The sequence below is a fragment of the Pipistrellus kuhlii genome, unplaced genomic scaffold, assembly GCF_014108245.1.
Source record: "Pipistrellus kuhlii isolate mPipKuh1 unplaced genomic scaffold, mPipKuh1.p scaffold_m20_p_2, whole genome shotgun sequence".
Lineage (NCBI taxonomy): Eukaryota > Metazoa > Chordata > Mammalia > Chiroptera > Vespertilionidae > Pipistrellus > Pipistrellus kuhlii.
This window is the reverse complement of record NW_023425515.1, coordinates 171,112,945-171,134,146: the sequence shown is the minus strand read 5'-3', so window position 1 is coordinate 171,134,146 and position 21,202 is coordinate 171,112,945. Positions and strand designations below refer to the sequence as shown.

At 55.8% G+C, this 21,202-nt stretch overlaps 1 protein-coding gene across 2 annotated transcripts; it reads right to left on the bottom strand.

Annotated features, from left to right (window-relative positions):
- Window positions 1-3,437: 3,437 nt before the first annotated feature.
- HEYL (hes related family bHLH transcription factor with YRPW motif like) lies at window positions 3,438-18,905 on the bottom strand. 2 transcript variants are annotated; one of them, XM_036446931.2, is made up of 5 exons: window positions 18,714-18,905; window positions 11,747-11,813; window positions 9,883-9,966; window positions 8,562-8,643; window positions 3,438-5,563 (listed from the first exon to the last, which is right to left on the bottom strand). In XM_036446931.2, exons 1-5 carry the CDS (start codon window positions 18,791-18,793, stop codon window positions 4,875-4,877), a joined length of 1,002 nt encoding a protein of 333 aa, XP_036302824.1. In that variant the 5' UTR covers window positions 18,794-18,905; the 3' UTR covers window positions 3,438-4,874. The 2 variants fall into 2 exon arrangements, with proteins under 2 accessions (XP_036302824.1, XP_045440770.1); XM_045584814.1 differs by having other exon boundaries at window positions 11,747-11,816; window positions 18,717-18,902.
- Between the last annotated feature and the right edge of the window lie 2,297 nt (window positions 18,906-21,202).

Below are 21,202 nucleotides of genomic sequence, written 5' to 3'. Positions count from 1 at the left end.
TAAATGAGCCCTTATCCCACCCCAGTAGGCTACGTTCTTGACGAAGTCCACCTGGTCGCCTACTCCATACATTATCAAGCCATAGCTTTACCCCTTCTTCATCCATCCATCCTTTTTCATTCACATGTACAAAAACTCCAACAGCGAACTTGATTTTTGGCATTGTTTTTCTTTTAAAAATAATCATTGGTCTTAGTTTGGCACCATCAGCAGTACATGCTAGTACCACTGTAAAACTGGACTTCTCATGTCCTGTTGTTTTAATTAACACTGTTTTTGCACCTTTTGGATTAACAGTTTTATTTCCAACCATATCAAAATTCATAGGAGTTTCATCCATATTTCCGATCTGACTTAATGCATAGCCATGTTTCTTGCGCTGCTGTATTACATATTGATGGAAAAGACTTACTTTGCAGTCAAGATCTGCAGGTAATTTTTGTGCAATTTTGGTCTTTTGCCTCAGAACCAGATCGTGCCTTTCCAAGAAACTAGTACTCCAGGATACAGTGGCCTTAAATCCTTTGCTGTTATCTGGATTAGATTTGGCCCACTGAAGTGCAAACATACATATTTTGTTTCGTGTCACTACATAACCATTTTGACGATGCTCAAGAACCATGTCTGCTACATGCTTTTGGAGTTCTGGCCAATAAGGGGTGCCTCTTCTTAATGCACACTTACTCCTTGGCATACTCTTTAATGCATCTTCATTTGCTTTCCAGTCTCAGACCATCTTTTCTGTTACTCCATATTGTCTTGCCGCAGCACAGTTATTGTGTTCCTTGGCAAAGTTTACAACTTTCAGTTTGAAACTGGCTTCAACTTTCCTTCTTGCTGGAGCCACTATGGGTTCTTTTCTACCAGCCATTTGTTGTACACCCACTAATCTTTTAGGCCGGGGTTATACAGTATGGTAGCTTCAGCTACACACAGAATGTTCTATTACAGTACCTTTAACTCACTGTATGTGTCCTGATACAGCAGCTTTGGCTACACAGAATGTTCCTGTGCTGCAACTGTATGTACCACGGTGAGCCAATCACAACAAGCAAAGGTTCAAAGGTTATAATAGACCGCCTCTCTGACTCTGGCCAATCTGAGCAGGCTTTTTACTAGAACACAGTGTAGCTTTGGGTACAGAACATGTGTAATTTGCATGCATAAAAAGCCTGCTTGGATTGGCTGAGTTAGAGAGGCGGTCCGAGCAGCCTTGCAGTGATTGGTGCGGGATCGAGTTGGAAAATTTGTTTAGCGGCACATCGAGACGTTTTTCAGGATATACTCGGCATATAAGACGACCCCCGATTTTCTGTTGACTTTTTTTTCCGTTTCAAAGGTCGTCTTATACGCCGGAAAATATGGTAATAAAGAAAATTATAAACTGCTGAACAAAATGATAGATACAAAGACAGTAAAGTATCAAACAGAATGTCAAATTACAGCGGGAAGGTTAGGGAGAGGTGGGGCAGATAAGAGATCAACCGAAAGACTTGTGCGCATGCATATAAGCATAACCAATGGACGCAAAACTCTGTGGGGTGAGGGCATGTATGGGAGGGGTGGGGGGCAATGGTAAGATGTACACATATAATGCCTTAAGAAAAAAAAAAAAAGCCTTTAGCCCTATGTTCGGTACACAGTAGCCATTCCTGTATCATCCGTGTTTTATAGATGAAAGAGCTGAGGTTCAGGGGCTGCCCAAGTTCATAACCCTCGTAAGTGACCAGCTGGAGCCCGAACCCGGGAAGTGCAGCTCACGCTGTGGCTGAAGGCCTGTGCTCCACCCAGAGCCCTTCCAGAGCTCGCCTGGACCAGGTCTCCAGGTCTCTGCACAGGGGTTCCCTGCTCCCGTCCGCCGTGGGAACACCTCACTTCCTCCTCCTCCTGGAAGCCTTCCTCCCCACGTGCCCACCCCCCATGACCACCTCAGGCAAGGCAGACACACCCTCTGTGTCCCCCTCAGCCTCTCCACAGACCTCTCTCTCACCAAACTCACTCAGCACATGCCCTCAGGGTGGCAAGTGTCCTTGTCACCTCAGGCTGGGCCATGCCTGGCCGGGAACGGAGCAGGCCTCTGCCAGTGTTTGTTGCATTTGTTGCTAATCAAACCCATCAGAGAGAGCCGGGCCCAGGGCGGTGGAGAGCGGGGGCGCCTCCTGCCCTCAGCTGTCCTGTGCTCCCCGGGCCAGTGCACACTCCTTGCTTTGGCCAGAGCTTCCTCCCCAGGGGCCAGCACTGCCAGTGCCCTGGCCCTGGCTCTCACTTCTCTCTCCAGCCTCCTCCCAGAGTTGACCAGTGGGGAGTTCACCTCCAACGGGCCCTGTAGCACCCAGCAGGTTGAGTCTGGAAGATTCCTCTCCTCCCCAGTTCATTTACTCAACAAATGTTTAGAGAACATCGACTGAACCAGGAGCAGAGCTTGGTGCTGGATGCAGGGTAGAGCACACACTAGGCGCGGTCCCACCTCACGGAGCTATCATGCTGGCGCGGGAGACAGCCAACAAGAACACATGTAAGCGGTGGTACAGGCCTCTAGTATGATATAATTTGCATGTCTTAAAGCTCTCTGGTCTCTGCTAAGAAGTGATTGACAAAGCAGAGGGGGTGAGGACCTATGTGGGGCAGGATCTGGGGCAGGTGATGTGGACAGCTCAGGGGGGTGGCTGTGGGTTCACAGAGTTGTGGAGAGACTCCAGAGATAGTTAAGAAGTAGGATCACTCAGAAGTTTCCAGAATTTCAGAAGAATTAAAAACAAAAACAAAACTTTATTGGATGTCTGCAACACCCCAGCAGTGGGGTGGGAGTCGGGGGCACCAGAAAGGCTTGTGAGTAGGAGCAAAAGATACAAATCCTCACCCACAGAAACAATTATAATACATCCAGTCACCCTCCCCCCTTGCCCCAATCTCCTGGGGAGAATGAACCCAAGACCAATGAAGCTGCTCAAAGTTCTGGGCCCTTTCCACCTCCTCCAATGGTGTCAGCAGATTCTTTTGGAGTTGGGTGCTGGAAACACAGGAATGAGATTCCCTCTGCCGCACTGTGAGGAAGTAAATGCCGGGGCTAGGACGTCTCCAAACCACCACCTGGAGCCACAGACGGAGGAGGGGGAGGAAGTGAGGAGGGAAGAAGATGGAGGGGAGGAGGAAGAAGAGGAGTTCTTCCTGCTTTTTGTGAGAAAGTGGAATTGGTCTTGCCTTCTGCCATCCCCCCCCTTCCTCTGTCCCAATCCCAGGGGCCTGCTGAAGGCCCTGCCCTCTGTGGCCCCCCGACACTCCAGGCAGTGTCCCCTCCTCCAAAGGACCTGTGCTCAAGGCCGCACATCTCGGCGGGTGCTGGACATCAATCTGATGAAAGAATTACTTGAGCGCTTTAGGCTTCCTTGAGGAATCTGCCTTCAAAAGAGCTTTCTGGGTCATTTAAATGACCCTCCGGTGTTTGCAAAGTCTACTTTTGAGCCCAGAGAGTCTCCTTCATTTAGCCTCTGGGGAGGGCAGTTCCATCGAAGGGTGGGTGCGAGGATCTCCCCGGCGGTGGCACTGGACGTGTCTAATAACCAGTGCGCTACGAGCACCAGCATTGCCCTGGAGGGCTCCGTGACCCTGGGTCTGCTGGGCATCAACCAGCACAGGGGTCCTGGGGGCAAAGCCATGTGGTGGGGGACACCTGAGCCACTCAGGGGAGGCAGGGCGTTGCCATGGAGCACATGAGTTTCTACATCTTAGCAACAGGTCTGGCAACACTGGTCCCGTTGAATGTCAGTCCTGGGTCTACCCCAGCCTTGTCCAGCCTCTGCCCTCCCTCGGGGAATGGTGACTGGGCCGTTTGTTCCCTCTGAGAGACGTGGGGCCTGGGCTGGAGCTGGGTAAGGAGCCTGTGAACAGAGCCAGCTGTGTGGAATCCTGGGTGAACAGGCTCTCAGGCCCTCGACCCCCTGCGTGACCTGGCAGGGCCAGGCCGCCTCTGTCTGCCCTTCCTCTGGGCCTCCTCGCAGTTATTTCTGTCCAGCCTACGGCCTTGGCTGTCCCAGCAGTCTGGGCTCCGTGAGCCGGATGCAAACCAGGCAGCACGAACGTCTGGTTCTGAATCCCAAGAGGGTTGCTCTCTGAGCGCCATCACGTGGGAACATGGCTGTCCACACCGTTCGCACAGCGGGGGCCACACGCCTGGAGGATGGTGACAGCGCAGGGCAGAGAGCTGGGTTCTCTGCTCAGTCCCGGCTCCAGTCTGAGCGCGCTGTCCCAGGCCTGGTGGTCGGGGTCGAGGAGCTGCACTGCTGCCAGGAGACCTCCCAGCTGTGTGCAGGGAACTGCTGGTCAGCTGGAGGGACGGTGTCTGCAGCAGGCCCTGCTGGGCTCCCGACCCCCAGGCCTTGGCCGTGGTGGCCAGCGGCTCTGTGCTGTGGTCCGCTGTGCTGGGTGGGCAGAAGGCAGGTGGGCGGGGCAGACACTGGGTTCCAGCCCTGGGGCCTGGGAAGGCGGCAGCCAGTCAGTCACTGCTCCTGGTTGGGGTCTGATCTCTCTTGGGAAGCAGCCAGCCTCAGGCCTCTGTGCGTTTTAGGTCAAAGCTTTGTTCCCAGAGGGAGATTCATGCCTGCTGCCCCTGTACCCTGGTGCAGGAGAGGGGTCTGGGCGCGGCTGTTACTAGTAGGTCTTCCGGAACGCATCTGTCCAGGTCAGAAGTGAAAGCAAGCCTCTGCGGTGAGAACTGCTGCAGGAGAGCCAGTGGGGAAGCTGGAGGAGCAGTTAGGAGGGGGCAGAGGGCTCTGATGGGTGAAGATGCTGCTGGCACTCATGAGCCAGTCCAGGAGGCAGGGCTGGAAAGGCAGAGCCACCTTCAGCTCCCCATCCTCAGTGCGGGGCGGGGCAGCTTAGAAAGCCCCCACGTCCATGATCTCGGAGGCCCAGGAGGGGCAGAGCACGGCCCGTGCCGGCCGCCCAGCGGGCCCAGGGGAAGACGGCCTGAGGGCGGAGGGCCTGGCGGCAGGAACAGTGGCATAGGCAGGGGACCTCCCGGCACTGGGGGCCGTGGGGGAAGAGGATGGCAGGAAGGGTGCCATGTGGCTGCTCCGGGCAGCCCTGCCGCTGGGGGCCATGGGCAGGGGGACGGCTGGCCTCTCCAGAGGGCGGACCCTCCGGGCAGAAGATGCCCCTCGACTGGGCAGCAAACTCCTCCGGGCTGGCAGGAGGGTGGCAGCGGCCCTGCGCAGGGGAGTGGTGCGGAGAGCCGGGGTGGGGTACGTAAGAGAGGAGGCGCTGGGGAGGACGGGGCCCGGCACTCTTCCTAGGATGGCAAGCTGGCCGTTGGGGGCGGACAGCCCCGGACAGCTATGGAAGAAGGACCAGGGCCAGGCAGGGAAGGCCAGGGGGCTGGCAGGGGTGGGGGAAGGCTCCATCTCAGCCGCGTAGCTGTTGAGGTGGGAGAGGAGGCGGATCCGCACGGGGTCCGCTCGGCTGCTGGGTCCCTCCAGGACCCCCAGGTACCGGACGACCTCGGTGAGGCACTCCCGGAAACCGATGCTCCGGAAGTCAACGGCCAGGGTTCGGGCATCAAAAAATCCTGCAAAGGGAGGTGTGATGAAGGCATGCCCAGTGGGAGCACAACCAGGAGCCTGGGGTCTGACAGCCCGTGTTCTGGGCCTGCCTTCCCTACCCACTGCCTGTGTGACCCTGGGCCCCTCACCTCTCTGAGCCGCCGGCTCCCCGCCTGTAGGGTGGGAAACATCCCTACTGGGCAGAGGGGCTGGGTTGTGAGCATCAAATGAGTTCACTAAACTATGAAGCATGATAAAGTGTAAGTATTGTTTTCTCAGCACACTTTATGGCTAATAATGCAAAGAAGAAACTTCAATCAAGAAAGTAGAGACTTGCCAAAACCGGTTTGGCTCAGTGGTAGAGCGTCAGTCTGCAGACTGAACAGTCCCAGGTTCGATTCCGGTCAGGCGCATGTACGTTGGTTGCGGGTACATCCCCGGTAGGGGGTGTGCAAGAGGCAGCTGGTCGATGTTCCTCTCTCATCGACGTTTCTAGCTCTCTATCTCTCTCCCTTCCTCTCTGTAAAAAATCAATAAAATATATTTTAAAAGAAAAAGAAAGTAGAGACTTGCCAAGGGTGAAAGGGTTGTGGATATGGAGGCACGAACGTCTGGCTCTGCTGATGTGGGCAGGTGCTGGGAGACTCCGTAGAGAAGGCAGTAAGTATAGTGTGGCAGGAAGCCTGAGGCCTTTGGAGGCCACTGCACAAGCTGCCTGGCCATGGACAAGTCTCTTAATCTCTCTATGCCTCAATTTCCTTAGCTGTAAAATGGGCATGTAACGGTACCTGGTATTGACTCGTGTGGGTGAAATGAAATGAAATGAAATGAAATGAAATGAAATGGTGCACAGCCCGGCCAGCATGGCTCAGTGATTGAGCATCGACCTCTGAACCAGGAGGTCAGGGTTTGATTCTGGTCGGGGCACATGCCCTGGTTGTGGGCTTGATCCCCACTGTGAGGCATGCAGGAGGCAGGCGATCAATGATTCTCTCTTATCATTGATGTTCCTGTCTCTCTCTCTCTCCCTCTCCCTTCCTCTCTGAAATCAATAAAAATAAAAAATAATAATAAAGAAAAAGTGCGCAGAAATGCTCAGTAACATAGACGCTAGCCACCGTTTATAGTTCTGCTTGTCAACCAGCCAAAAGGGCCGTCTGGAAAGTGACTCCACTTGGCCCTCAGCTGCTGCCCTCAGGCTGGGGACCCTCTCTTGGGCAGATTTCCCTGAGGAATGATCAGACGGACTGCCCACTGCCTCCTCATACCTGCCCTTCTCTCCATACCACCTTCTGGGCAGCCACAGAACAGCCCCGTGAGCAATGGCCTGGTGACTACAGCAGCAAATATCTGGTCCCTGGCTCACAGCTGAGGCCCCGCAGAGGGACAGCTGGGCAGGAGCCCGTGTTTGCGGTCAGGCCTCCCTGGAAGTGAGCGTGCTGGTTCTGCTGTGCTGACCATGAGCTTCACCTTCTGTGCTCACTGTTCGTTTTTAATATGTTCTTTAAAATTGATTTTCAGAGGGAGGAGAGGAAAGAGAGAGATAAGACACTGGTGAGAGAAATGGATCAGCTGCCTCCTACATGCTCCTTCTAGGGATTGAGCCTGAAACTCAGGCATGTGTCCAGACCAGGAATCGAACTGGTGACCTCCTGGTGCATGGGTTGACTCTCAATCACTGAGCCTCACTGGCCACCCTTCACTGTTCTTTTTACTTGCGTTTGTTGAGTTCTTATTAGCACTTAATTTGCATTATTTAAGTTAATTTCCTAAAAACCCTTTTTTAAACAATTGATTTTAAATAGGGGAAGAGAAAGAGAAGGACATAAAAACCCTTTTGTTATTCTCACTTTAGAGATGAGGAAACTGAGGAATCGAGAAGTTAAGTCATTTGTCCGGGGACACAGAGCTAGTAACAGTAGAACCAGGATTCAAATGCAAAGCCAACGCTCCCAACCACAACCCTCTGTCTTCCCAGGAGGCTTAGCCAGAAGGGGGGGTGACAGCAGCCCCACCCAGGAGGTTTCTGTGAGAACCCAGTGAGATAACGTTAAGGAGAGCATCTGAAACGATAAAATGCTGCCCGGATTAGTCACTCTTCCTCTTCAGTTGGAGAACCACACATGCAGTTTGAACTCTCTCCCCGCTGGCTGACGAGGGGCCCTTTTCCACTGCTGGTCGTGCATTCCTTTGGCGGGAGTTCTCCGAGTGACCACCTGCATCAGGGTCAGCGGGCGTGCTTCCTAATCTTGCAAATTCCTACACTCCAGTCCAGACCTACTGCCTCAGAACCTCCGGGATGTGGCCAGGACTCTGCCTGCCCCCAGATGACCCTGCCACACATGGAGAGGGCTGGCTGGGCCGCTGAACAAGCCCCTGTCCCCTCTGCGGGGAGGAAGCTGGGGTTTTGGGACGCAGGCCTTTGTGGCCAGGTCTGGGGAGCTTTCCAAGGCTTCCCAATCGTGAAGTCACCAAATACACAGAGAGGCTCCAGGTAAACACAATTTGTGTTTGTCCAGAAGTCTTTTTAAAACTACAGTTCCATGGCTGTGTTGTAATAGACTCGTTCAAAATAACAGACGGGGTTGCCTTTGTATTCTGCTAAAATCCTGAGACGGATCTTCAGCTGTGAGCATGACACATGGCCAAGGTCAGAACAACCCAGAAAGCGAGGCCAGTGGGAGGCACACGGGTGAACCATAGTGGCCGGTGCTCCCCCTGGGAGCCCGGGGAGAAGGAGGTCATCCAGGCTAACGCTTAACGAGGCCCTGGGGGTGGGCCAGCAGGAACAGCCTGTTGGAGGAGTAGCGATGAGGAGAGCGTTGGGACAAAGGGAGACACTGAGAGTGGAAAGGGAGGTGTCCAAAGAAGGAGAGAGACAAGCTTTGTGAATGTTCTACCTGGATCTGCACCAGCTTCCAGGGACCGTGAGCTCCATGAGGGCGGGGCTCATTAGTACCCCCAGGGCCCAACCCCGGAATGCTGGCCGCGGAAGTGACGCCCAGAAGAGCAGAGCCCCTGTACCTGTCCCGCCGGTCGCGTGGAGCATTTTCAAGTGGTCTACCGTCATCTGCAGGACCTCAGCCTTCTCCAGCTTGGAGGAGCCCTGTGTGCACAGAGACAGGGGTGTTTCCCTTCCTCTTTCCCCGTCCTCTCTCTAAGAATCAATTTTTAAAAACATCTAGCGCTCATAAAGCAAACAAACAAAAAACATCCAGCGCTCAGCTCCCCCGCACAGAGTCATTAGCTCCCACTGTCAGCATTCCCATCTTCCTCCTCCTCCATCACTGCCTGCGACTGGTCTTCGAATCCAATCAATTCTATTCAGGCTTCCTGTTAGCGCACTTGCTCACTGCACCGCTGGCTTGGCGTCCGTGGCACCACTTTTTCTTGGTTCTCCTTTCACCGGGCCTCTTGCTCTGTTCCTATTCTTTAAAACCGTGGTGTCCCTGGTGGGGGCTGGCTCGTGGTTCGCACTCTGCACACTCTCCGCAGAGGATCTTGTCTCTTTGCTTGGCTCCATACACCAGCACCAGAATGCTGCTCCTGAACCCCATCCTCCCCGCCTTCCTACTCACCACACCCAAGGGCTAGCTTATCGTCTTACCCCCAAGAGCACTCCTCCCCTGTTCTCTCTTGGGAAATGTTTTATAAGCCTCCAGCATCACCAGGTCTCCCGGGCGAAACCTGAGGGTCAGACTCTGCGTGGGAGTGCCTGAGGGCAGGCAGCAGGTCTCCTTCATCACTGGGCCTGTGAAGCTTTCAGTGAGCACCAGGGGGAGGACTGGCTTGCTCTCACCAGCGGAAGAGAGAACACGTGACCCATGACGGCCTCGGGAGCACAGGTCTTTGAGGCTGTCTGACTCCCCACTGCCCTCCTTTCACCCCAACACGGTCACTGCCAGAGTGCTCCCTCCCTGAGCAGCCGGTTTCGCTTTCCGGCAGCTTCGGAAACGTCAGCAGTGCGGAGGGTTAGGGCGCGTTAGAGTCACGGAGTTCTATGTTCCAGTTCTGCTCTGCTATTTGCTGGCTGTGTGACCCGGTGTGGGTTACTGCCCCTCTCTGTGCTTCAGTTTCCTTACCTGTGCCACGGGCATAATATTCCCTACTCTTTAGGATCATCCTGAGGACTCAGTCCAACGGGACGCTGGATATAAAGCCATAACACCTGAGGTACCTCTGTGAGTATTTATGTCCCTTCCCCTTATCCCTGGCCAGTGACGGACGTCAGCAAATGGCATCACAGAACGGCAGGCAGCTGTTCACAGTAAGAGATGCCACGATACAGGACCCTTCTCTGCCACCCACACCGACCTCCTCCAGCGCCATCAGCCGCGTCAGGTACCTGCTTCTCGAAGGCGGTGGGGACCAGGCGCCGCAGTTCCGAGAGGCTGCTGTTGATGCGGTCTCTTCGCCGCTTCTCTATGATCTAAGAGACGATGACAGGAGCTTACACATAGGCACTTTACAGTTAGTTCTACATGCCTCGATGGACGGTCACTCATATTTCCCTTCCCAATACTTTTGTGAGGGAGATACGTCTATTCTTACTTTATGGAGGGGGAAACTGAGGCTCAGAGAGGGGCAGTGGCTTGTTTAAGGTCACAGCAAGGAATGCAAAGTTGGGAGAACTCAGCTCTCTTGTCTTGACCTGAAGGGGGATATGCTAAACGGATAGCCACTGGCACAGCACCAGCCAATCAGAACGGGGACACCAGCCCCCTGGAGCGGGCCCTGGAGACCCCTGCTGGGCCAGGAGGCCTGAGGAATCAGCACTGCCTTTCCTCTCTAGCTGTGAAGGCTTTCACACTATCTCGGTCTCTTCTCACAGTAGTGGTAGCAGAGTACTGACAGCAGGGCAGAACTTATGACCCCCATTTTACCAAGAAAGAAAACGAGAGCTGGCCCTAGCTGGTTTGGCTCAGTGGAAAGAGTGTCGGCCCCAGGACTGAAGGGTCCCAGTTCAATTCTGGTCAAGAGCACATACCCGGGATGTGGGCTCCATCCCTGGCCCTGGTCAGGGCATGTGCGGGAGGCAACCAATTGATATGTCTCTCTCACATATATGTTCCTCTCGCTGTCTACCCCCCTCCCTTCCACTCTTTTTGGAAGTCAATGGGAAAATATCCTCAGATGAGAATTAACAACAACAAAAGCAAATGAGGGCTGGATGGAAGCGGTCTGTGTAAGGCTGTCTGGTCAGTGAGTGGCAGGGCTGGTGCCAGTGCAGACACACAGCTGCATGTTTTTAAAAAATATATATATATATATATATTTTATTTCTTTTTACAGAGAGGAAGGGAGAATGATAGAGAGCTAGAAACATCAATGAGAGAGAAACATTGACCAGCTGCCTCCTGCACACCCCCTACTGGGGATGTGCCTGCAACCCAGGTACATGCCCTTGACGGGAATCGAACCTGGGACCCTTCAGTCTGCAGGCCAACGCTCTATCCACTGAGCCAAACAGGTTTCGGCTCACACAGCTGCATCTTGGGGGGAAAGTGGGGTTGGGATAAGATGGCCAACAGCAAGCGGGGGCATCGCCTTCTTTTGTCCCCCTCACTCATCCCTCCGCACCCAGAGAAAAAATGGAAGTTCTGGGTTCAGAGAGAAGAGTAAGGTTGGGACAGATATTGGCTATTTGTGTTCACATATTGCTCTGAGTGTGTTACCTCAATTCCCTTAATCTTCAAAACAATACTTTGAGCCCTAGCCAGTTTGTCTCAGGGGATAAAGCATTGGTCCTCGGACTGAAGGGTCCTGGGTTCGATTCCAGTCAAGGGCATATATCTTGGTTGCAGGCTCGATTCCAGGCCCTGGTCAGGGCATGTGAGGGAGGCAAGCAAACGATATCTCTCACATCCATGTTTCTCTCCCTCGGTCTCTTCCCCCTCCCTTCCGTTTTCTCTAAAAAAAAAATTCAATGGAAAAATATCCTTGGGTGAGGATTAACAACAAGAAAAAAGAAAAAGAAAAAAACAAACACTTTAGGGTAGGCACTCTTCTGTCAGTCACACAGCTGATGAAATGAGGCACAGAGAGGTTCAGTATCTTGCCCAGGGTCACCCCGCTAACTACTCGCAGAGCCAGGATTTGAACTCAGGCCGGCTAGCTTGCGGTGGTGTTTCTGACCAGGTTTCTGGAGGCTAGGCCCCTGGGGACCCGGCGTAAACCCCTGCCGGGCAGCTCTGCTGCGAGACACCCACCCCGCGGCGCTTCTTCCGGGCTTGCATCTGCGAAGGGCTGGGGGTGGACAGCGGCCTGGCCATCTGGCTGCAGAGGAAGAGAAAGGCAAACTTGTCAGAGCGGGAGGACCATGTCCCTGGCCTGGGGTGACCTCGGGGCGAGCACAGCCCCTGCTGGGCGCCTGTGGTCCCCAGGCTGGGAGGAGGCACAGGCAGGCGTGGGCGGGAGCATTCTCTCCCTTCTCCCCCGGGCCCATGCTCCCAGGGTCAAGTCCTTCCCTGCACCGGCTGAGCTGCCCGGGCGGCGGGGGGCGGCGGGGGAGGTTGGGGGGGAGGGTGTCTGGTGGGGCGGGGGTGGCGGAAGGGAAGGGAGGTGTGGGCTCGGTTCTCGCCTCCTCCCCGGCCCCAAGCTCCTCTCCCGCGGCTGGAGGGCGGGCATCGGAGCCGCGGGCAGCCACTCCGGCTTCTGCAACTCGATCCCGGGCGGGGCGGGCGAGGGCAAGGGCCGGCGGCGGCCGCGGGTTGGGTTTCAGAGGGAGCCGCTGGGAGCGAGCGTGGAAAGCGCAGATGCCGCCGCTTCCCACGGGCCGGCGCCGGCTGCCCGCCCTCCGCCCCGGCTGCAGCTGCCGCCGCCTCCCACGCGGCGCGGCGCGGCGGGGGCGCGGGGAGCGGCATCTGGGTCACAGGCCGCTCCGGGCTCTGGGGACGCTGCTGGGCCTCCCCCGAAGGCCCCCCCACCCGACCCGCATCACTGCGACCCCCCTGTCCCTCTGCCCCCGCCCCTCCGAAGGCGCAGCCAAAGGGGGGATGTTTGCTCGCATCCCAGGAGTTTCCATCACGGGGAAGAGGCTTAGCCCTCGGCCTTTCCTGCCCGAAATCCTCCCCAGCCCAGCTGCTCGCCCTCCTAACGGTTCCTGCTTCAGAGGCCTCCTGAAATGGAGGGCGTTCGCTAGGCTGCACCCCCCCCCCCGAGGCCATTCCTGGGGCCAACACCCAGAGGTGCGGCTCAGGCCCCGCCCTCCGGACCCTCAGCTTTCATGGCGAGACACCAGGCCAACAAGTAACCTCAGCCAGGTGACTCCTGCCATTTCAGATGCAAAATGCCGCCCGTCTGCACAGGAACCACGAGCTTGCCTCCACCTTACATGGGTCCCCTCCCTGGGTCCCCACCTCAGGGAAGCCACCCTGTCTTCTGGTTCTGCAAGGGGGATCCCTGGCCACGGTGTTTGATTGATTCCCTCTAGGTCCTCATCTGGCTCCTCAAAACCTAACACATCTCACTTCTGCCCTCCTCGTCCCCCCTGCAGCTCTCAGGACCCAGCCCTATCACCTTTCATCCAACAACCGCAAGAGTCTGCGGCCTGCCCCTTTGCACCCCACCTGCTACCCTCTGCATGCAGCAGAGTGATCACTTAAATGCAAATCTGACCTTGTCACTCTCTTAAAATGCCTCAGGGGTTCCCCAAAGCTTTTAGGATCCAGACCACCATCCCTCAGGTGGCCCCGCGGGCCCCTGTCGCCTCCTGGGCGCACCTCTCAGGCTCTCTGTGCCCCAGCTCTCTGTGAGCGCACCACTCCTTCCTGTGGGTACACGGGCCTGTCCCCTCGCCTAGCATTCCCTGCCCACACGTCTCCTTGCCCCCAAGCTCCAGGCCTGTGGCCCGATAATATATACCACCCTCAGGCCACCTTCCTGGGAAAGCCTTTTCTTCTTCTTTCCTTCTTTTTATAAAAAATCCTCACCCAAGTGAGGTTATTTTCTCCATTAATTTTAAGAGAGAATTGGAGGGAGGAGAAGGGGGGAGAGAAAGAGAAGGATGAGAGAGAGAGAGAAGAAAAGAGGAGAGGAGAGGCAAACATCACATGAGAGAAACACATGGGTTGATTGCCTCCCACTCTCACTCTGACCAGGCCAGGGATTAAACCTGCTACCGACGCACATGTACTTGACTGGGAATTGAACCTGAGACCCTTCCGTCTGAGGGCCGGAGCTCTAACCACTGAGCTACCGGCCAGGGCATGAGATCTCCCTCCTACTAAGTACTTATCCCTTACTCTACAGTCCCCGGTCTCCCGCACTCACAGCAGTCAGGACCCTTCGTTGTTTCACATGATTGTTTGGTCAATGTCTGTCCCTCTAACAAGTCTGAAAGCTCCGTGAGGTCATGACCCACGTCTGCCTCATTCACTATTGTAGCCCCAAGAGCTTGGGACATGGCGGAGCTCCTGGCTGAGCCCCGTCCTGCCCTCATCTAGAACATCACTGTGGTAGGCCTTTGCGGAATGGGGGCATCTGAGGCTCACCCGGAAGGTCCCAGTCCCCGGGACTGCCCCTTGGATGTCAGAGGCTGGGTGGTTTTCCTCCTCTGCTCAGAGTACATGTGTCAAACACAAGGCCCTCGGGCCAAATCCGTCCCGCCAGGCCTTGCAATGTGGCCCGCACCGCGCTGTCATCACTGCACTCCGCTGCGTTTCCATCACAATGACAGTTTATGACTGTTCAGTAAACCATTCGGCCCGCGATTTAGGCTGGATTTTAGATTTTGGCCCCTTCTCTGATTGAGTTCGACACCCCTAGCTCAGAGAGAGAAGGTTTGCAGGAGAGACCAGACCAACATGTGTCAGATCCTGCTGCTATGCTCTGGCTTTGGGCAGCCACATCTGGAAAAGGCTATCGCCACCCGAACATCTGGACAAGAAGGTCTGGTCAGAGACCAGCGAAAGCTCCCGGGAGCCAGGTTCCGGGAACAGATGGCCGGACCCTGAGCTCTGTGGAGCAGTTTGTTTACAAGCTTCACCGGGGACAAGCCCCAGGAGCCAGGCATCCGAGAAACACAGCCTTTGTCCCCCCAGGCTGGATAAGGCATCGCTAGGGGTATTGGGTTAGCTTTACCCACGTCACCGCCGCTGAGCATGATCCCTCCTGAGGGACCGTCGGTTGGAGGCTGACGCACCTCTTCAGGGCAGGTGGCTCTGCCATCCCTTTTTCCGGTCCCCTGGCCCCTGTTCTCTGCAGTCTTATCCCACTCCCACAGCTAACAGTTCCCCTGGCATCACTGAGTACGTTTTCCTCCCGTGAGCCTAACAAAAGCCCCATTTTACAGAGGAGCATGCTGAGGCTCAGCAGCCGAGGCAGTGTGCCCAGCCTCCGCAGCTGCTAAGGAGCAGAGCCAGCCTGGGAAGCCATGTCTGCTGGCTCCAGACTCGGCATTGTTTTCCCTCTTAATTCCAATTTCCTGTCTGTCTGAATAGCCCTCCAGTCCCCTTATCCTTCGCGTTCCCAAGAGCTCAGCGTGTGCTCATTTCCAGGCTGTGCTCTGGCCCTGACACGGACAGGGAGGAGGTGTGAGAGCTTCTTGGCGGAGAGCCTGAAAATAAGGCAGATTTCCACGGGCCCGGAGAAGACAAGCTGGCCACCAAGATCTGCTCCATGGCCCTCGCGCGGTCCTCGCCAGAATCCTGGGGCGGGGACCGTGTTCTGGGGTGGTCTGGCTGCCAGTCGTGGCCACCCTCAGTGCTCACCCTCAGGGTCCCTTGGGAATGCCTCTGTGGAGCCCTTACAGATAATCCCACTCACTGTGCATCAGCCAAAGGCCGAATGACAATGCCCTCCATGAAGGGACTTCAGACACCACTGAGCCCACAGGTCAAATGGGGAAACTCAGGGAGGGGAGGGAATCTGCTCCAAGCCACACAGCAAATTAGAAGAAATTCCAAGTTTCCTGGCTTTGAATCCAGTGCTCTTACCAATGCACCCCATATAGTCATCATCACAACTTGCAAAATTCGCAGCCAGTACTTTTTGTTCCTCAGCATGTCCACAATTACTTGTCTTATGTATTGCACAATAGCCCTGAGGGTTATATGTTGCTGAGGCCATTTCATTTCATATTTAGGAAGAACAATCATTGGATAGATAATGTGGAGTGACAGAGACATGGAGAGTTAAGAATCACGGCCAGTAAGTCCAGTCTGCAGACTTCCCGTCTCTTCATTAGACTCCGGCCTCGTGAACTTGGACCCTCCAGCCCCTTAGGGAGCGCCATCGACTGGAAGTTACCTTGGGCCAAAGCAGGGAGACGTGTGTTGGGTTCATTGCTTTATCCAAGCCTCACCCTGTGAGGTAGATGCTAGGGGCGCCCCCCCCCCCCCCCATTATGTCAGGGAGAAAACGGAGGCTCAGAGATGCCCGAGAAGTGGTGGGAGTCAAACTCGGTCCATCTGACTTCAAAGTCTACCACGAACCTTCAAACATGAAGGAACAGCCCACAGCCCCTGACCCAGGCCTCACACGGGGCAGGTGCTCACCAAGTGTTTGCAGAAGGGGAAGGGAGAGGCCGTATGTGGTCCCAGCATGGGGCTGGGTTCGGAGAGGAGCCCTGTGGGTGATTCCCACGGACGAGACAGGATGCCACCGCCAGGCAGATGCCCACAGGGACAGGCAACACACTCTGCTCTTTGCTCTCACAGCTCTGAGTGTGGGGGGTTGCGCCCTGCCTCTGACCCCCGGGGAGGCCCTCGCCACTGTTTGTCTGGCTGTCTTTGTACCCAAAGCCCTTCTTCTCTGAGAGTTCCCTGCGGGCAGCGGCTGGGCAGGATACATCTGGGCCCCCCACGCCCAACCCGGGGTCTGGGCCACAGCAGGCATCGTTCAGCGATCCCTGAATCGAAGCATTGATGTCTGCTGGGGGGAGGGCCCCTTGGTGAGTGCTACAAAGAGGGGTCTATAAGTCAGCTCTGCCAGATGTCCAACTGCCTTCTCTCCTCCGATGGGTCTGCTCCTCTAAGAACTGAGACAGTCTCTCAAGATGGGCTCTGGCTGAAAGGACAAAGCGCTGCCCACGGATTCTGTAGGCAGCCCAACGCCACCACCTCCAGGAAGCCCTCCCTGCTGCCTCTGGTTGTAAGAGACCTCTAGCTGTGTGGGTGCCTTCCCAGCCCACAGCCTGTCCCTCTGTCCATCTTCTGTGCTGTCCATGGTCTTTGTGTGACCTGGAAGGTCACTGGCCAAGCTGCAAGTTCTTAAAAGGCAGAAGCCAGCACTGATCAGCCTAGCTCTCTGGAATCTATTTTGTGCCTCTGATTCATGAAGACCCAATGACCCTGAATTTGGACCCCCTCCTCCATCACCACCACATGGTTCTAGGCTCATCCCCGGCACCTAGCAGGCACAGACTCAGAGAATTACTTATCTAAAGAGTGGGTTTTGCCTCGCTAGTATGGCCCAATGGTTGAACATCAATGGTCACAGTTCAGTTCCCGGTTAGGGCACATGCCCAGGTTTCTGGCTCAGTCTCCAGTAGGGGGTGTGTAGGAGGCCGCCGATCAATGATTCTTTCTTATCATTGATGTTTGTATCTCTCTCTCTCTCTTTCTCTCTAAAACCAATTTTATATATTTCTTATTATTTCTTATTGTTTTGTTTTGTTTTGTTTTCTAAACAACTTAAAAAGGCTGTTAAGTTGCATGGAAAATCATGTTATATATTCCAGAACCCAATGAACAGAATGCAAGAGCAATCTCTATTGCCTTACCTCCAATTATAAGCCATAAATAATTGAAAGCTGGTGGCATTTTTTTTTTTTAAAAGCTGGTGACATTTTACTAGGATTTGTCATTGAGGCAGGATCCCCTAGTCTTATAAACTGGAGATCACTGAATCTATGAAATGCCCTGAAAAACATCCCTAAGAATAACATGAACACCCTGTCTCCTTCCAACTCTATTCTAGAGAGACAGACCTGCGTGAGCCCAGGGAGAGAAGAGAGCCCCTTCTGTCCTATTTCACTGCTGAGGCCACGGGCGCACAGAGGGAAAGCAATGGCCCAAGGTCACATATGAGTTAGTGGCAGATTTGGGGCTGGGACCCAGGGCAGACGCCTAGTCAGCCCCTGTTGCTCCTTCAGGTTCTGGGTGCCATGCGTTGGGTTCCTGACGCTAATTAAGTGTTTGCTTGGAGCTAGGCCGTGTGCTAAGCTCTTGGCATATACTATCTCATTTGATTTTCCCAATATTCCCATGAAAATGGGTCTATTATTTATACCCATTTTATTTTTAATCCTCACCTGAGGACACACTTAGAGGGAGGATGGGGAAAGAGAGAGAGAGGAGAGGAGAGGAGAAGAGAAGACATCAATCAGTTGTCTTCCCTACATGCCCCTTCTCGGGGGTCAAACGTGTAACCCAGGTATTTTCCCTGACGGGGAATGAAACCAGCAGCCTTTTAGTGCACAGGATGACCCTCAACCACCACACCACTCCAGCTGGGCTATATCCACTTCACAGATGAGGAAACCGAAGCTTGGGTTGTTCACAGAACTTTGAAGTAGCAGAGCTATCCGACTGTCCGACTATATGCATGTGCAGTTCGTTCCACAGGTTTGAAGCAGATCAGAATACTTACCCAGAGCAGACAGACCTGGGCAGGAGGCGGTGCGACAGAAAGGGCCCTGGGATTGGAGCCTAGGCCCATGCCCTGACCATGGGCCAGCCAGCTATGGTTTTCCTCAATCAAAATCGTATTCAAAGTCCAATCTGCTCAAAGGACAGATGTCCTTCTTCCCCTAGACGTACTGTACTATATCAAAAGTGCACCCAAATTAGGGAACATTGGGGCAGGGTGGCTGTTCTGCAGAGAGGGCTCTGGACAGGCGGTGTGCCAACAGCCTCTGAAGGTTTTTCCTAAGAGCCTCCTCCCAACGGCCTCACCTGGGCACCTCGACAGAAAGTGACCACTCATTGGACGGATCTCAGACCCGCGAGCAGAGCACTGTCTGCATCCGAGCATCCCAAACCCTCAATGGCCGAGGGTGCACAGGACCCCAGGCCCGGTGCATGTGAGGGCACACTGCACCCCCCTCTGCACCCCCCCATGCACCCCCCCTGCACCCCCGCACGCACACACCTGCGGGCCCCCGCCCCCGCCCGCGCCCCGGAGACGGCGCCGCACGGAGGACCCTCCCCGCGTCCAGCCCCGTCCCGCCCTTACCCAAGCTCTCCCTCGCGGCCCACGTCGATGGGGCCGTCGGACTCGCCGTCGGAGCCGCTGGGCTGCCGGGGCCGCTTCATGGTGAGTGCCGGCTGCCGGGCCTCCGCCGGGCGCTCCGGGCTCCGCCGGGAAGCGGCCCCGCCCCGCCCCGCCCCGCCCCGCCCCGCGGCCGCCGCCTTTCCCAGGCCCCTCGCCCCCGCGGAGACGCGCCGCCGGGCCGTGGGAAGGCCCCGGGCGGCCCCGCCCCCGCGGCGGCTGGGAGGTCCGGCCCGCCGGGCCGCCGCGCTCTGGGTGGCCTTTGGCAGGTGCCCGGGAGGCCTCCGGGGAGCCGGGCCCGGCTGTGCCCAGGCTGCCCGGGCCAGTGCCCCCGCGAAGGCGAAGGTGGACCCACCGGCTCCAGCCCTGGGGTCTGGGTGCGGCCACAAGTCCAGTTTGGTGAGGGTTGGTGGGTGGCTGTGGCCTGATCCCGACAAGGATCCCCCGGCAAGCTCCCCCCTGGGGGTCCAGAGCAAGGGGAGTGTGTGTGTGTGTGTGTGTGTGTGTGTGTGTGTGTGTGTGTGTGTGTCTGTGGACCTGTGTGGGGGAGGCCACCATAATCAGGTGTCTCCACGCAGGGCTGCCGTGGGGGGCGGGAAGGGCAGTCCTTCTCAGATGGCAAAACCCCATCCTCCAAATGCAGGGGTGGCTTCCTGGGTCCGGCTGGTGAGTCTAAGGCGCGACGTCTCTGCCCTGCCACACGCAGCCTGCCTTCCCGGCTCCCTGCCCGGAAGTCCCCTTCCAGGATGCTCCCGTCTGCTTCCTCCAGAGCCTTGGGGGCTCCTCTGGGGCACTGGCCCAGGAGAAGGCAGGTGGGCCTCTGAGAACCTCCCGTGAGCCCCTCCCCCTGCAGGCGTCCTCAAACTTTTTAAAGTGGGGGCCAGATCACGGTCCCTCAGAGAGCTGGAGGGCCGGACTATATGAACTACTAATTCCTACTGTAACACCTCGGCTGCGCTCACTGCCCAAAAAACCTGGCGGGCCGGATCAGACTCCTCTGCGGGCCGCATGTGGCCCGCGGGCCGTAGTTTGAAGACCCCTGCGGGCCTAGGGGCTGGAGCACCCACTGGATGAGCAGTGTGGTGTTTGGGGTAGGCTGGAGCGTGCCTCCCCACCCCCCTTTTGAGGCCTGCCGCAGCTTCAGAATGAGCCCTCCCTGGTGCTCTAGGCCGCCCAGGCCAGATCTGAAGCTGTGACCTGGGAACTGATTCCCAGAGACCCGCTCCCCCCCCCACCCCCCACCCCCAATATCTAGTCAGGTCCTGAGGGACCTAGGCCAAAGCCAGTCAACATTTGGGGATGACAGCAGACTCTCACAGGTCTGACCACACCCTCACCCCACTCCCAACCCCACCCCCTCTACCCACTAATAATACCCACTGGTAGTACCTGCCTCGGTTTGTGCAGTTAAAAATGTCTCTATCCCTGATCCGTGTGGCTAAGTGCTTGGAGCATTGCCTGTGCGCTGAAGGCTCTCGGGTTCCATCCCGGGTCAAGGACATGTACCTTGGTTGCGGGTTTGCTCCCCACCCCAGATTGGGGTTCTGGTGGGAGGCAACCAGTCAATGTGTCTCTCACACATGGATGTTTCTCTCCCCGCCCCCCTCCCTTCCTTTCATTCTCTCTCTGAAAAGCAATGGGAAAAAATATCCTCGGGTGAGGATTAACAAAAATGAAATTTTTTTTTTTAAATGTCTCTAGTCTAGATCATACTAAACGTTCCCTGGGGGAGAAACCGCCTCTGTTGAGAATCACTAGTCCAGAGAAACAGGGAGATTGGGACACTGAGCAGAAGAGAGAGCTGGGAGAGGAGACGGGGAAGGAGCAGCCAGGGAGGTGGAGGGGAGAAGAGGGGGCGGGTGTTACCGGAGCCAGAAGAGTACTCGGTCATTATCCTTTACAGCGCCCGTCAGATCATGTCACTTCTTGCTTAGAACCATCTACAGGCTCCCATCATACGGAGCCCAGAATGTCCACTGCTTCCCATGGCCTGTGTGTGTGGGGGGTGGCTATACAGCTTATCATCGAAACCTGGGACGGCTTTGAAAGCGAAAGGAGGGATACTGATGACTGTGCTGGGGCAGTTCAGAGTGCACTGCTGCCTGGCCCTGCCCTGCCCGCTCACTCAGCCACGAGAGCCCTCCTGCCTTTCCAGTGGTTGGTGCGTTTGCTGTTCCTTCTCCCGGGAATCCTCTTCGGACGCTCGCTGCTTCAGCAGGACGTACGCAAACACCGGATCCTCTCCCCCAGATCTTCTCGGATTGTCTCAGGCCATGCCAGTCTTTGCTCAAATAGAACATCCTCAGTGAGAACTCTCTCTCTCTCTCTCTCTCTCTCTCTCTTTCTCTCTCTCTCTCTCTGCAGATTTTCATTGATTTCGCAGAGAAAGGGAGAGGGAACGAGAGAGAGATAGAAGCATCAGTGGTGAGAGAGAATCATGTCTCCTGCACATC

Excerpts from the sequence above, each read along its gene's own strand:
- HEYL (XM_036446931.2), bottom strand. The coding sequence starts at position 18,793 with ATGAAGCGGCCCCGGCAGCCCAGCGGCTCCGACGGCGAGTCCGACGGC. Across the intron at positions 9,967-11,746 it reads CCCGGAAGAAGCGCCGCGGG|ATCATAGAGAAGCGGCGAAG; the intron begins GTGGGTGTCTCG and ends ATCGTCTCTTAG. Across the intron at positions 8,644-9,882 it reads CCACCGCCTTCGAGAAGCAG|GGCTCCTCCAAGCTGGAGAA; the intron begins GTACCTGACGCG and ends CTGTGCACACAG.